The sequence below is a fragment of the Callionymus lyra genome, chromosome 19 (assembly GCF_982586985.1).
Source record: "Callionymus lyra chromosome 19, fCalLyr1.hap1.1, whole genome shotgun sequence".
NCBI classification, from domain to species: Eukaryota; Metazoa; Chordata; class Actinopteri; order Syngnathiformes; family Callionymidae; genus Callionymus; species Callionymus lyra.
The window spans coordinates 13,251,213-13,267,329 of record NC_141836.1 but is presented as its reverse complement, the minus strand read 5'-3'; the positions used below and the strand labels follow the sequence as shown (position 1 = coordinate 13,267,329).

The following is a 16,117-nucleotide window of genomic DNA, read 5'->3' as shown; positions in this document are numbered from 1 at the left end:
CACATGCGTCCTGACGCCGATGTGTTTTCTACAGTACGTGAAGAAGGTACTTCTACTTACAGGCAAAGTACTGCCAAGGGTGGTAGCTTTGTCCAAAGTCAACAGATCTCTCCAGCACCCAGAGGTCCGGTCGCGGAGAGTTGGCGAACTTGATCAGCACATACGCCACGTGGAAGAGCTGCAAACACATACGAAGAAAAACAAAGGTTGATTATTATTAGAGAATAAGATTTTGGGCAATTTTTATAAATCAATTTGACCCGAACTAAGACCGGTTTGCTTTGACTGGAAGATCGGAGACGGTGAAACCTGCTCCGAGGATGCGTCACCTCACTATTCCCCACACCTTGTTAGATGTATGATGTCTTGTTACATCATGTTACATCTCCTGTCTGTAATAACCTCCAGATGTTCCCTGCGCTTCACTCCTCTGTCCTTTCGCTCTTCAGCGTTCATTTCCTGACAGACTCCGAAAGCAGGTTAGATGACCATGACAAGATTCCTCCCGGGGGTGGTTGGCTGCATGGCTCGAGCTTGTCAAAATAAGAGATTGCTTCGCAGTTGAGAAAAAACTCAATAAGAAACGGTCGCACGGATCACAACAGTGTGATGGTTGTTTGGAAAAGCCACATGTTATTGTGAACCTATTCTCAAGCGAGTAAGTGAGATTGTTCTCTGAAGTTTACAATTTGGGGAGAAGATTCAAGAGTCTTTATTGTCTTTATGCACCCATTTAAAATAATGCACAATAATGGAGAGACTTCTGGCATTAAGACAGTGCTCTTAGATAGATGTTGGACTCTATTGTAGCCATCTGTATGTGTTGGTTTGAACAAAACTCTCTTTTCATTGAAATATTTACATTAGAAAACCCTTTTTTTGGAGATTAATCTTATTTAGACCCACTCTGCTGTGATTGGTCAAGCATCAAGGTTTGCCACAAGTCAATGGTCGGTGAAATGTTTTATTTACTTTCATTGTGTTTAAAATGCTTCTGAGATGTTCAAATTTGTCTTTAACTACAGTAAATATTAGTTAAGGAACACACTGCCACATTTACTTTATTGATTTATTGATATCAGAGCTTTACTAAAAAGTTTTGGAAAAATCATGAAGAGATTTCGTGCTTATTAATTCATTTAAAATATTTGCATTTTCACCCAATCCTGGTTACTTTTAACTCGGGAGTTTTTAAAAGGCATTCATTCGTCTAACTGCTACAAACTTAAGGTTAACTTTTTTATCCAGAATTTTACATTGTGTCATCCAATAATTTTTCACTAAAGTGCAAGTAAACAGTGTAAAGTTGAATAGCATATTACCTGGGAATTGAACTTGAATGAAAGTGTTTGTGAAACTCAATCTCAAGAGTCAAGATTATAAGAACTTGAGGAAGAAAATCTTGACATTAACTCACATATGTATCTATGATTGGCTGTGAGGTCTTACGTTGTTTTTATATACATCAATTGCAGAGTAGATATGAGTGTGTATATGAACGACTCAGAACTCAAACCATGAGATTGAATAGGTTGGGAAGGCGGAGGCAAAAAATGTCTTAGTAAGCCTGGGTTGGAAAATACTAGACAGGATAAACGATATATTGAAGTCCTAAATATAAAAAACTTGAATAAGTCACCAGTGAGATTTGTGGCCTCCAAACACAGAGTCTTGCAGAAAGGATAGAATCCACTAAAGCTGGACTCAAACCTGTAGCTTTATTGCTGTGAGGCTGCAGCACCAACCTTTTCTTTATAACTAGAAAAAAGCAACATTTTCAATTTAAACACAAAACTAATTCAAAGACATTTTTTATACTTTAATGAATTGACATAATATATTGTTGACAAACATTTTGGCCCGAACTTTTTTTTTTTCCATACCATCGAGATCCTGCTTTTGAGCAACGCTCCGGCGTGTTCAGACGTGAACTCTCGCACACCCATGTATACAAACACACACGCTTTGATCATCCATCACTGAGCCAGAGCCTCTGATCTCCCAACTTCCTCCTTTGACACCGAACTATGGCGCGAAACGCTGACGACACATTTGCAAACTCACTCAAAATAACTATCCCTCCGTCACTCTGAAGGGCCCAGGGGCCTTCAATGTTGATGGATGAGAGGAAAAGAGGATGAAGGAGGAGAGGAATATTTCATCGTTCGTATGGCAACGTGAAGCACATTTTCCATGTCAGCTTAGGTTTGCAAAAAACTTCTATACTTGTTATAAGAGCTTGTTCTGCTGTTATTTTCTCTATAAATAATATACTTTTTTCTGTCAATTCTTGAAAATCTCATTAAGTGGCTGATTTTTTTCATCAATATAAGCTGAACATTTACTACGATTTAATCTCATTTTAGATAGAAGTGAATTCCTAAAACGCATCCCATTCAATGCCTTTGGTAGCGCAGCATTTCTACAACATAAAGGACATACACAGTCACACATGGGGGTTGGCGTTTTTTGACAGTTCTTTTTCCCTTCACACCACCAAAGAATGTATGGATTAGTAGCAGCGTTGGAGGTCAGCCTCCACAAATCAGCCACAGACCCATCAATCAGTCCACTATTGGGTTGAATAGCCAGAACGGGGTCAAACTTGGGTGACGGATAAGAACGATCACAAGGTAAAAATGTGCACACAGGTGGAACACAAGCAGAGGATTTAAAAAAAATGAATAGAAAACTACATCCTCCATCTTGAATTCAATCATTAAAGAAGTTTCTATAACCCACCTATAGGGCAACGATATGTGTACGTGGAAGGAATGCAGGTATGCGACTGTGTTTGTGAGTCTGGCTCCTGGCTGGTTTAATAATTGTACACATTCCTTGGTGGCACCGCATTCCCAGTGCCTCAGGTAACCATGGAGATAAGAGGGGACAACAAAGGGACAGAGTAAGGATGGAGGAGGGAAACCTGAACTCAGGAGCAAGTCGATCAGGAGACAAAAAAAAAAAGGTTGTGATATAAATATGCATTTAATGATGTTAAAATAACCTCTTAATCCCAGACTTTGTCAGTGAAGGTTCAGGGGCCTGGACTATGGATTTTATTTATAATCAGACTATGCAGCGTTATAATGAGTAATAGCAAAAAACCGCCAGTGAATATCTTGTTAAGTGACAGCTGATGAACATTTCTGTCTAAAAAGATACAGGCCGCTCTTCTACTGATAGAACCGCCAACTTCCACTGATCGAGTGGGAGAAAATTTGCTGTTATCAGCACAACAAGCTAGTTTCGTCTCAGGCTAATGAGCTCTATGAAACTGATGAATTGTGGCAGCTGGAAAGCAAACACTCTCCCCGACCAATCCAAATAAAGATACGGTTATTTGAACATTACCTTGACGATTTCATGTTTTAATTTTAATTTTCATTACCTTTTTTTTGTCACTATAAACATAATTTATACTCAAATCAGTGACAAACCGAATGGTTTGCTCAAAATGAAAGAAGACAAATGTTCATATGGTGACATATAAAGATTCCAGTGTTTAAGTGACCAGTAGAACTGAGGTTGATGGGAATTCGATACTGCCTGATAAAGAAAGTTTTGCATACATAAAATGTGTTTGGTCCGTGAGCATCATTTTTTTGTATCAAATTGATCCATTTATGAGTCAATCAATAGGTTTAAAATGTGTCAAACGCCAACACGACCTTATACTTTCATAAATAACTAAAGCAAAGTGTTACCCTCCGTGACTGTGTGTGTTTTCTGTACACCATGTTTGTGTCAAGCACGACAGCGCTCAGAAAATCGGGGTCATTCTCTACATTCCAAGTTGCGGCACGTGTCTTTCTTGTACCTTTGTACTAGTGCCGTTTCCTAATCCTCCTTGAACACTTGTTAATTTCTCTTCTTTCGTCATCCTTTGCTCTTTTTTTCATTCATGATTTCAAGAAAAATAAATCCCTTTTATTTCATTGATTAATTGAAACTGCTCTTTTATAGCATGCCAAAAAACACACACCAACAAGATCCTACTGCTTCATAAATCCGCTTTGTTTTCAGAAGACAAGCAAAGATAAACCTTGATTGAAAAGGTAATTAAATCCACTAAACTTTGAAGGATTGGATGCAAAAAAAAGGAGAGACAGATAGGAAGTAAGACAAATCTGTCAAGGCTGCTGCCACGTCTCTTTCATCGGGCACCGTCACCTCTATAGGGGTTCAAAAATGCATGTCAATTTTTCCTTTAAAATTCCTGAAGAGCACCAACAGACAAAATTCTTCTGGAAGGAATCTGAAAGGGATCTTCTCCCTCATATTGTGTTTCAGCACATGTGCCACAGCGCCAACGTTTAGTGAAGATGTGACTTCCATCATAGTCGCGGACTCGACTTCACTTGACAAGTTGATTTATCCGCTCAACTGAGGACCTGACGTGGTGTGAAGCTCTATCCTCGCCGACACACTGAGAACAAACAAAACAAGTTTGGGGTTCACTATGCGCTAAACAAAGGCGCTTGTATGAAGGGCTGTCTGAACACGCCTGGTGTGTTTATGGCTCAGGTCAGGACAGCGTGAAAAAGAAAGGCCTGCCATTGTGTTTGTCTTTTACTGAGCCTGTTCAAGGCGGAGAAATTGCCGTGATTACGCCTTTTTTACAGAAAAGGCCTAAACGTGGGAACAGCATGGTCCAGTGTTGTACCAACAGTGATGGCGCCAAATCAAACTTTGCCGTTTGAATTATAGCGAGTGACACACTCCATTCACAGGATATAATCTTACACGTCGCTCGTCTCATTGAACCCTGGCATGATATCTGAAAACATACCATGTTGGAGCCAATACAAAGCTCACGGATCTAGTGAGCTCACCTAGCAACCTTAAAAAACGTCTCCGGATAATAAAACATTTTGTCACACCACCGATGATTTATCTCAGTGATTCCTTTTTGTCAAGTCAAGTTTTCCATGGTTTGTACTTCTTAAAACGGCATGATGCGTGGCGGCAGTAAAAAAGACATACGTTTCAATGAGAAAACCTCGATAGTCCTACAGCTAACTACAAAAATATAATCTTATATTTCTTGTCCAGCTATTAACATGTACAGAATCTTTCAATTTAAATAGGCCAGGGAGATAAAATTCAATGAATCATTAATTTAGCTTACAGTAAGTGCATGCTCCTGCATGGACTGCTTTAAGTTGTGGAATTGTTTAAAAGTAAAAACAATAAAAATTGTCATTGATATGTATTTTTCTTCAGATGCATCATCTGATACTGCTTTATACATTTCTCTTTCAATGTCAATATAAGTTGAATCTTCTCCCTTTATTTCAATGTATGCTTAATTTGCCTTTATCTCACAAATAAATACAATATACTACAAAGTAAATTAATATTGTATTAGAGAAAAGGGCATGAAAAGCGGACATTGAAAAAATAATCGCATATTTAATCGCAATATTGAGGAAAATAATCGCAATTAGATAATTTTCAATAATCGTTCAGCTGTTAATGTAACCACAATGCTCTTATTCAAATATGTTCATCTGTTTTTAAGTTATTTGGCCAAGAGACCAATAAAAAGGACAGCCACATGACCTCCTTGGCAGTGGTAATGTATTTGCGTCATAAGTATTATGTATTAAAGTATTTATTTAATGAGTATTACACGCCTCTTGTCTTTTATTTGGCTTGTAAGCTGTTCTTCTATGAAAGGGGTAAAATTAGCCAGGTCACTTTCTCGTTTTGGGAGTGACCCCATTTCTAAATGACCTGTAAATATGAGGCTTATATGGTTTAAACCCAAAGCTAATAATTTATTTAAAGGGTCTAATCTGTAATCTGCCAACCAGAGGAAGTAGAGTAAAAATATGAAAGGAAATACAAGCAGTATGTGCACAAGGCTTTTCATCACTCAAAATAATAAAGGGAACTGATGGAAACCAGGTGGGTTGCCTCACTCTCCCCATTTGAATCACACAGTTCTCCAGCTGGTGTTCGACTGCCCGCAGGCTACAGATATCCAGAAACATCCAGAGCATCTCCTCATCGACTGCCGGCCTGCACATGCTCAGCCAGTGTTTCTACAACACTTGAGAAATGTAAAGATTACAGACCGTCTGTCTTCAACCTTCCAGCCCCTCACTGGCGTTGGAGCTTCTGCACATACCTATACGTTCTAACAGTTCTGACAAGTCGAGGCAAGACGGGAAAGTGGGGTTAAGCCTTGGTGATAAGCTGCGTTCCAGGGATGTCACCGAGTCGGAAATATTGACTTCCTAGAAAAGGAATGCAGTGACTTTGTAAGGAAATCTGTAGGTGAGGTCACATGCTGCAAGAAACACAAGCTTTGTGCCAGAGTCTAGTGAAGAAACTAACAATAAAAAAAAAAAGAATATTACTATACATGATGATGAAACAATTTCCTTTAGAATTAAATAGAATTTTCTGCAGAATTAATTTGTATTTCAAGCCGAATTAAATTATATATTTTTTGGATTCAATTATACATTTCTGAAGAAAATGATTGTGTCTTCTGTAGAATTAAATTACATTTTCTTTAGAAAGAAAATGGCATTCTCTGCAAAATTTAATTCTAGTTTTAGAAGAATTAAATTACATTTCCTTTGGAAAGAAAATTATATTTTGTGCAGAATTAAGTTTTATTTTCTTTACAATTACATTGTATTTTCTTCATAATTCAATTGTATTTTGTGCAGAATTAGGTTATATTTTCTTTACAATTAAAATTGTATTTTCTGCAGAAATAAATTGTATTTGCAGTAGAGTTTGTAATTAATTTAATTTTTTTTAAGTCGAGTTCTTATTTTGTTTATCTCTTGATTACTGTAGACAAACCAAACAGATAATAATTGTACACAGATATTTCTTTTTTAGAAAGAAAATAAATGTTTTAACGTTTCATTTGGTACCTGCTCTAGAAGTCTTTCGCCAAGATTCCTACTTTTATGTTCTCCCTGAAATTGGTGCAATGTTACGATGTTACTTCATGATGGAATGGATTGTGGGATAATGCTTAAAGGCAAGGAGGAGGTCAATGCCCTTTGGCTGTGGCTATATAGTATTCAAGATAGTTGTTGAGTGAAGCGTTGTGACATCTTTACGACCCACACTAGCAAATGTTAAGCTCCTGTTACAACTCACCAACTGCCTCAACAAAACTATTACTGATCATAAACCATTGACATGGAGTCAAAGAGGGCTTGGAAACGGGTCTTCATTAGGAAAAAAGGTTTGCAAAATGTGTCCATATCCAACCACAAGACTTTCTTCTCAAAAGATTTTCATAAGAATACCATTTGGGAACTAGTGTTAAAAACAGCTCAAGCAGTCATGAAGGTTTTCAGGAGGGAAAATCAGAGGGTAAGAAATAAAAAGGTTGAACTATCTTTAGGGTCCTCGGGTCAAAGAAGGAAAAGAGATAAAGGGAGTCGTCATGGAAAAGCCGACTTCACTGTCTTCTCAGCGTTCTTATCAGAAGAAGCCAGGAAAAAGGGAGAGACAGCAAGTAGGGAAGAGATAAAGAAGGATGTCTAGAGGTGTAGGAGGGGTTGACGTTGGAGAGCTGGAAGGGAAGTTGGGATTGATAAATTGAAGACTGGACTGCTACTGAAGAAAGCTCTGGGGGGTTCTTCAAACACATTCTGTTTTACAAAGTTATACAATGAGTAGAATGATAAAGAGGCAAGGGAGTGGGCTTTTTTGGAGTTTTGGGTCATTTCAGGACAAAGATCAGTTTTAAAAGTGTTGCTGAAAATATTTTGTTTGCTGGACTGCATCTTGTGATGAGGAACCAGATAAAGGTAAAACGAAAAGGCAGATGTTCTGAACTCGATAAGCTGAAATGTCTGACACGTTGCAGCCTGAAATGCCTACAGCAGGAGGGGATCAGTAGTTCCACCTTGGATGCTCAAGACTGTCCAAAATGTGGCAACACCAGAAAGCCAGAGGAAATAGAAATTAATGAAGGAGACAGGCCCAAAAAAAAGGGAGGACAGGCGGGAGGAAGGGAGGTTTCCCCTGCTCTGACCTTGACTCTCTGCACGTTCCACTTGTGCGACTACTTTCGTTTGTCGGTATCTTGCGTTGCAGAAGACAGTTTGTGTTCGTTAATTAGGACGAAGGGATGGATGATGGGAAATAGTATGATAAGAAAAATGGGAGGATAGATAACCTTGAGCTGAGGAAAATGTCAAATGTCGACTATTTATCACATTAAAGAGTAGACGAGGTAACTTTATATTAATCATCCCTTATTATGTATTAAGAAACAGAAAAATCGGCATAATTTGACATTACAAAGAAATAAAAATCATGACAGCAGATGAAAAGTGCTGAAGTTGACACACATTCTCCCTGCAATTCCAAAAATCCTCAGTATGCCTTACAGTTGAAGATTACATTTTAATGGTGGCTTGGAGCGTTGAGTCTCTCCAGCTGTTGCTTTTTAATAGAAGCCGTCACAGTCGCTGCAGTCCACAGCTTGTTACCCTCCTTTAGCGATAAACACATCTCACTCTGCCTGTCGGCGTGAATATCTAAATGTATCAGTGCCTGCTTCGATGAAGGAAACAAGCTGACAATTGGCCGAACTATGGAGCTCCGCCGACAACCGAAAGTGTCGCTTAAATGCATGGAATCCCTACGAGATTTTGAAGTGAGATATGTGAACCAGAACCAATGAAGTCTTCTCTCCCTTTCACTGGTCAACGCCATAGTTTCCCAGAGTAATTGGGCTTTACATGCGGACTTTGCCCCCGTGGAGCCCTTCGGTCGGTCACAGTTGCTGAACTCTGACTAAGCTTCTCACAGGACCGGGTTCATTACAGAGGTGAACAAAAGCTAAATCTGTGTTCGATAAACACATAGAAGGAACAAAAGCATGAGTTTACCACCAAACTAACAGACTTGCTAGTGTTTACAATTTCAGAACACAATAATAGGTTCAAGACTATTGTTAACAATGTTTACTTTTACCTTTAGGAATAAAAATATTTACTATTTTAAAGAGGATCGTATTTAAAAACGACTTACAAAGAAGTTACCGGTTATTTCAGTTGACGTGACACAATCTTTACATGTGTGTTTTCTTTGGTCAACACACCCGCTTGTGGCAACACAATATAACAGATTTATTACTATGAGAAAACACCGCTGTTTGCGACACTCATCTTCTTCCATTCTGATTCATCTCCAAGCCCGCTCCTTTATTTGTTGAGGAGGGGGACATTCCTGAATCTGCAGGACTTAAAGGTCACTTACGGGCGGCAACAAAAAAAAAAAAAGGTTTGCTCACAGGTCAATAAGCTGGTCATGCATGCCTGCGCTCCTTATATCGAGTAAGTAATACGCTTCTAGATTCAATCAAACAACAATCATCTCAATTAGATGTTTTTTATTTAAATAAATATATGTACATTCAGCTATCAAGTAGTGTTATTGACAAAAAGTATTCTCATAGTAGGGAGGCCAACTAAAGAAATACTTTATTAATATAACTTGGTTACATTTTAGCATTTATAATCACAGAAAAACCTCATTTTTGTGGTGTGAACTCTGTGACCTTTTGAAAAGCAGGTGCTAAGGAAAAGAAACTCAAACACTGGGTGGACCTGGTTTAAACCAATATTTGCCATGACATTACCACAATCAAACCTCCTTCTTTGTTTCCACTCTTTTGTCTCTCATTCCATCCGTCTGCTCTTTCTTAAAATTATTGTCAGAGGCATGCTTATCCGTCTCCATTCGAGAAGATACTGAGAAGTTACGATAACACGAGTGTGGGTAGATTTCTAGACTTGAAACATTCCAGTGAAGTGACCCGACATAGACTGGATGTAATCATGGAAAAATGAAATGACAAGTAGCACAAGGTATGTCTTATTTGACAGTAAATGGGCTCAATGGTAGCAGACCCACATTAGTATCTATTCTTAGAGCGGGTCGGCGGCGTGAAAGAAAACAGTTTCAAGTCTTTTACCGATCTGTCATGGACATTCCATTCAACTATCTTCAATTGTTTAACAGCACACAGTGTTCTAGTCTTGGTATTTAGCTTTTATTTGAGATTAGCCTTCTTCAAACATTAGTTTATGTCAACAATACAACAACATTTCAGTGCACAGACTCAGGAAGTTGAACAACCTAAACCTCTTCATGCTCAACACAAAATATAAAGAATACTCTCACTTATCTCAATGCATTCCGTCTGCTATCTTCCAATTAAATTCTCCTTGAATCCCATTTCCTTTATCCTTCTCTTGGACGTTACACTCTTCACACCCAATTGTTTTTCCTTCATGCTTGCTAACTGAAGTGTTTGTTCTGACCAAATACTCTAATTGACACAATGGTGGGATAAACAATCTGAACAACTGGTGGGCCAAAACAAACACAATGGTCCAAAAAAAGCAGGAAAATTAACACTTTACACTCTGTTGAAGACTTCATAAGCCAGCAATGGGGGAAAAAAAGTGAAATCATTCATTATACTGATTGTTCTTATACATTTTCTTCCACATTTCTTTAAAGCTGTCCATCAATCTCTGCAACACTTTTGGGCTTATCTGCTGCTCTCTGGGGTCAGAAGGAAGATACACTGACGCTTAAAGCAGTGAGACAGAAATTAGGGTGGAATAGATCAACTTAAGGAAGACTTATGTAAATAGTTTACATTAGATTGACTGACTTGCCTCTCTGACCTCCTAACAAGCCCTGGAAGACTCACTTTTCAAGCGATCTAAAACAAGAACTTACCCTTTTCCCTTTTCACTCAAAATAACAAGATGCCATACACATCTCCTTCCAGCTCCAGAATCTCTCCTATTTAGGTCATTTTTCCTCCGTCACATCGAGCTTGTTTTCCCAACGCTCCGCACTTGAATGACAAGCTTCGAGTGTCATTGGCTGAGGCGGGAAGAATGGACACGGATGGTACGATTGGTGGGGAAAATAAAGAGCGAATGAAAGCAGCTGTGGTGCTTAAAGTCAAGGACTAACATGTTCAAATGGTTTACGACTAAAAGGCAAAATCTATTAAGTAATTTGTATTAGTAATTTAGTGACAATCTGTCCAACAAGCGAGATGAAAACATTGTGATCCATATATTTGATCAAATACATGATTTTAAAATGGTCTTTCGAATTACAATCCCTTGGCTGTTAGCATGTTCTTGGCGCTTTATAGGTAACATTCTTACCACATCAATAGCAGGAAGCGCCGCAGGAAGCATGCGAACAGGAGCAGTTGGCACCAAACGCGGCGTTACACTTCTTGAACAATGGAACTACCTCAGCGGCACATATCTGCCGAACAGGGACGTCTGCCAAACGACCAGGAAACCAAAGCCACTTGAGAGGGAGTGTGTATCTTTGATAACTGACCTACACCATTGAATGAGGACCATCTTTGTTTTGCCATGTTTGATTGAATTGAGATTGTTAGAGTCGCTGGAAACTGTTTAGTGTGTCAGTCAACCTTTTCCGTTCTCTATCCCATTGACGTAGATCTGTTACAAAAGTCGGGGCTGTTGTTGTTTTTGTAATAGTTTGGTTATAAATAGATGGTAAATAAAGTTTCTCTGATGAATAAGTGCATAACAAAGCAGATTTCTTAAGTAAAAATAAAGAAATAGATATGCAATATATCAAGCAAGTATGTTTTCAAAGGTAATAAATGTTAATGTGTTGTGCTTAAGGAAACATTAAATGAATAGTGTTATTACTTTTTACATTATAAAAGTCATGAAATGCTGATTACGCTTTAACAACGTTCTTTTGGCTTGATTTCCGCCTCCATATTATGGTTGACTCATTTTATACGAGAAACAAGGATGCATTTTGGCCTTTTTAAATTGGATAGATGTTATCATCACCCTCTGTTAATTGGAACAATTAGTCAGATCCCCGTGAAGGCCCTCTACTTTGGAAATACACAATGGGAAACTGTTTTCAACACACATTGCCATAGCTTGAGGGTAAAGGAAAACAAGGGGGGTAATCTCAAAAGCCCGCCCCTTTGCAGGTTGAAACAGGTTAACTGACATTCCGATCTTTCCATCCTCGTCTTTTCCATACAGACAGAGGGATTTTGTGTACGTGTGCCTGTTGGGGTGTACATCACTTCCACTTAACCCCCCTATGTTTTCTCTGGGGACTTCAGATCCTCCACTTTTTTCCTTTACTAGCTCTTATGAATGATTTCGCATGTATAGGAAATCTTTAACTCCTGTAAATCTTTACCATCTATGACTCCTTCCCAGAGTGGTTTCAACATTAACTTAACCTTCAACCGATCAACCTCTTTACAAGAGGTCCGGACTAGGTTTATTTTCCTCTTATGACTTTTTCTCAGGTCAGCGTTTAGCATGCTTTGGTAAAAAAAAGAGATCATTTTTATGATTCTCAAGCCATAATTGTGGAACTATTTTTCTTTAAATCTACATTATTCGCATGAAAAACATGGAAATAGACGGTTCAAGACATACAACATAAACCTATTTTCAGGGATTTATCCGATCTTGAATCGGCATCAAATTTAAGGTGTTCTTATTATATGAAAAAAAGGTATTTAAATTCATAAGCAGGTGGATTTAAAGCAAAATCAACTAGTAAATTGATTTTGAAAAGTATCTCGGAAAGACCCCTCAGTTAAGTTTTTTTTTTCTTTCACAAACTAGGTAAACAAGCACTTGAAGCCTTTACAAGCGGCTTCCACATTAACAGTGACAGTCACAGTCCTCTGCTTCTCTATGGAGTGAGGGGCATGAGAGGGAGGAACGACTGTCGCGAGTAAACATAAAAGAGTGAACGAGGAAAAGGGGGGGGAGCGGGGCTGTCATGGCAGGCAACACAGAAATGGGGGAACACAAGTCTGCACACTTGCACGCACACACACACCCTCGAATGAATGCGTCTGTACCGATGAGTAAGAAAGGCACTCGAGTAGAAGAGCTTGGCACAAAGGACTGACATTGAAAGACATTTAAATACACTTGAGTCAGAGGAAGTGACAGAGTGGACTGTTTGAGTATGTTTTCATGTGAAATAAAGCAAATAAAAACCTGTATTTGTGGTCAAATTAAGTAGAAATGACTCTTACCTGGCCCAGATCCAGTGTCACGTTCACCTGGTTGAACTCTGTGCTACGGGAGAGAGGAGGGCTTTGCCACCATCTCTCGGTTCCGTCGATGGCGTTGGTGATCGGATGGGCTCGATCGCTCTCCCCCTGGCTGCAGATGTCACAGTACTGGCCCTGGGGAGACAGAGACGGACAGAGTTGGAAGAAGATCCACAGGACACAGGTGTCAAACAATTCCTGACATCTGGAGTGACAAGTTCAATCAAACAAGGGGCCAAAAGTCTTTTAGGAGTCAAAATTGTAAGCCGGATGAAATGTTTATTTACCTAACAGAAAGAAGAAGTTGGATAATTCTAAAGTGTCTTTAATTTTTGAGGCTAAATTAATCTTAATTATATCTCCTTCACCAAACAAATTCCACTTTAACTCCTATTTCTGAGAATCCATAAGCCCGTTCCCTCATCTTATCATAAAAACTCACTTCTTTATAGGTCACTTTATCAACAGGAACAATAATATACGTTGATTTTTAAGGCGGTGGGCCACATAAAATGACTTTGTGGGCAGGGTTTGGCCCCTGGGACCTGAGTTAAAGTTTTTGCCTTACATGAAAAATTGCCAAAATCATTTACTTTTTTTTTAAACCTCACGTAAAGAGTTGTTTTTGAACATTTTTGGCAATAAACAAAAAGTCCTATAAGTAACTCTGCACGTTAACTATTGCCAAAATATAAGGGCACTACTAGAAAATGTATTTCCTGTCATAAAAGTCTATAATTGCATTCTGATGATGAGACATTTCATCGACTCTTGGCGAGGGCAGATTCAGAAGTTATTTTTAGTATTCTATAGTTCCCATCCGTCAACGCTGCAGCTGGCCTCGCAAAAGAACTACTGAAAACCTACAGAATCTGTCAGTACATTAACTTTATCATGTAATAAGTCAGACACATGTGCGAAGAGCCACGTGTCCGCTACAAAAGAGTCGGTCCTGTCTTTACACTGAAGATATGAAGTCTAGAGGGTTAGAAGGAAACAAAAGTCTTCACCCTAAGGGACCAAAGTTTAGTTTCTTTGAACACAACTGTGACTCCACCCAGCTACTATGACCGTCAGTCTTTTCTATATCATAGGATGATATTACATAAAAAAAACATCCTAGTTAAATAATATGCATACATAACATTTTAATAAATTATTCATAATCAAAATACATTTAAAAAATGAATTTTACAGTCACTTGTAGTGCATATTTTGTTTTTTAAATCCCTCCCTCTCCACTATTTAATCCAAAGAGTTTGTCTGAGCATTCATCCCACTAGTGTCTGCCATGTAAGCATTAGCATAAACTAAACAAGCACCAGCTTGAACAAAAGGACGGGTTAGGTGATGTTATCACTGGAGGTCAGTGGAGTCAAAGGTCGCTGCCCACTATTTGCCTTTGTTTCCCTTCCTGCAATCCCATCCCACTCTTCTCGCAAGCTCACACTATTAGAAGTCAATTAACCTGATAGTGAATCTCTCTCACACACACACACACATACACACAAAGCTATTAAACCACTATTACTATTTTATTTGTCTTATTTGTGTCTTATGGATGTGAAGAGGGCACTTTGTTATCACATTTTATACAGCTATAATTTTCTAAATTTGATGTTTTACTAAGCATTCCAAACTTACACGTCCTCTAAAGCCTTCTCATCCGGAGACAACTATATACACATGTGGATTTTTAAACTGGTCAAGGAATCCATGTCCATTTATGAAATATCTCATTTTTCTCACATGCCTTATATCACAGATTCTTGGTATCTATAGATCTTATATTCTGTATGATTTGTCTTAATGGATCAGATTTAATTGAATGTTAGTCAAAGTATCAAAACACAGTTATCACAAGTAGCTTTAAAGTTAAATAACACTTATAAAAGGGAGAAAAACTGAAAATTATAATGAGTAAAAGTGGTGAGGAAAAGCTTCCTTTTAACAGGCAGATATTTCAAGCAGAACCAGACTCAGTTCGCTTAGATTATCTCTATAACTAAAGATTTTGTTTGTATTAATATATAGATGTTCGCAGTAGTTTTTGTATGATGCCAGTTCCAAACTTGTACTTTTGAAATGTTAGAACCATAACTGTTTTTTCCAGTTTACAAAACATGATTTATTAAAAGATATTAACTTGAATCTGCAACCATTTCGTGGACCATATAAAATGACTAGACTCTTGATTGAGATTATTGGAAGCAAACTATAATAATAGGTAATTACTTTACACAAGAAACTTCGTCATCCTTCAGATGAACTAGAGGCGTCTCAGAATTCCCCACATCCACACTCACATTCCCCTGTCCGGTCCTCCTGCTGCTGCTTTTAATTAATAAAAACACTGCTGTGTCTCTCCGCCAAATAAAAACAGGATTAACCAGAGCAGGAAAAAAAAAGTGTGTGTTTAGTACTCAAGGAGATGGGAATTGAGAAGCGGCACAATAGCCCAACGATGTGAGCTAAACCTCTTGCCCCAGACACATAAAAGCACCATTCCTTGATCTAATGACTGGATTTCTTTCAGCTCATTTGGGGGATTTCCTGAGTTAATTGCACACACGTTTGAACTGATGAAAGATCAAGTAGCTGGTAATTCAAAGTCTGTTTATAAATCATTAGAAAATGGGTAAATCCTGTATTGGTAAATGTAGGTAAATCTTGAAAATGTCCGCTGTACTCTTTAGAAAAGAGGTTCACTATTCAAAATGTAGCCGTATACTAACTTTAAAATAAAGTATTGTGAGATTCTCAAGTGTCTGTGCCCGAGGCACCATTTTTTTTTCCTGTCTTCCCTCCTTTCCTTCAAGTCATCCAAGCACATATTTTTGGTTTTTCTTGTCAGTTTAAATTTCAACTTCACCTAAAAAAAACAGACTTCTTAAAGAACAAGAAGTCTTAAAGGCACCAACTTCTGAGCAGCAGAGACACTCTTGATAATCTTTGGCCCGGGCGCAGATACACCCGGGCTGATTGGAGGACATGGGTCAATCACCCTGAGGA

At 38.4% G+C, this 16,117-nt stretch overlaps 1 protein-coding gene across 3 annotated transcripts in view; it reads right to left on the bottom strand.

Annotated features, from left to right (window-relative positions):
• The window catches only part of lama5 (laminin, alpha 5), a 60,493-nt gene that overhangs the window by 42,885 nt on the left and 1,491 nt on the right, over positions 1-16,117 (bottom strand). For all 3 annotated transcript variants that reach the window (XM_087782314.1, XM_087782315.1, XM_087782316.1), the window contains exons 2-3: positions 13,088-13,240; positions 61-178 (exon numbers count right to left, since the gene is read on the bottom strand). In XM_087782314.1, the coding sequence (XP_087638440.1) occupies positions 61-178; positions 13,088-13,240 (271 nt within the window). The remainder of the gene's footprint in view (positions 1-60; positions 179-13,087; positions 13,241-16,117) is intronic.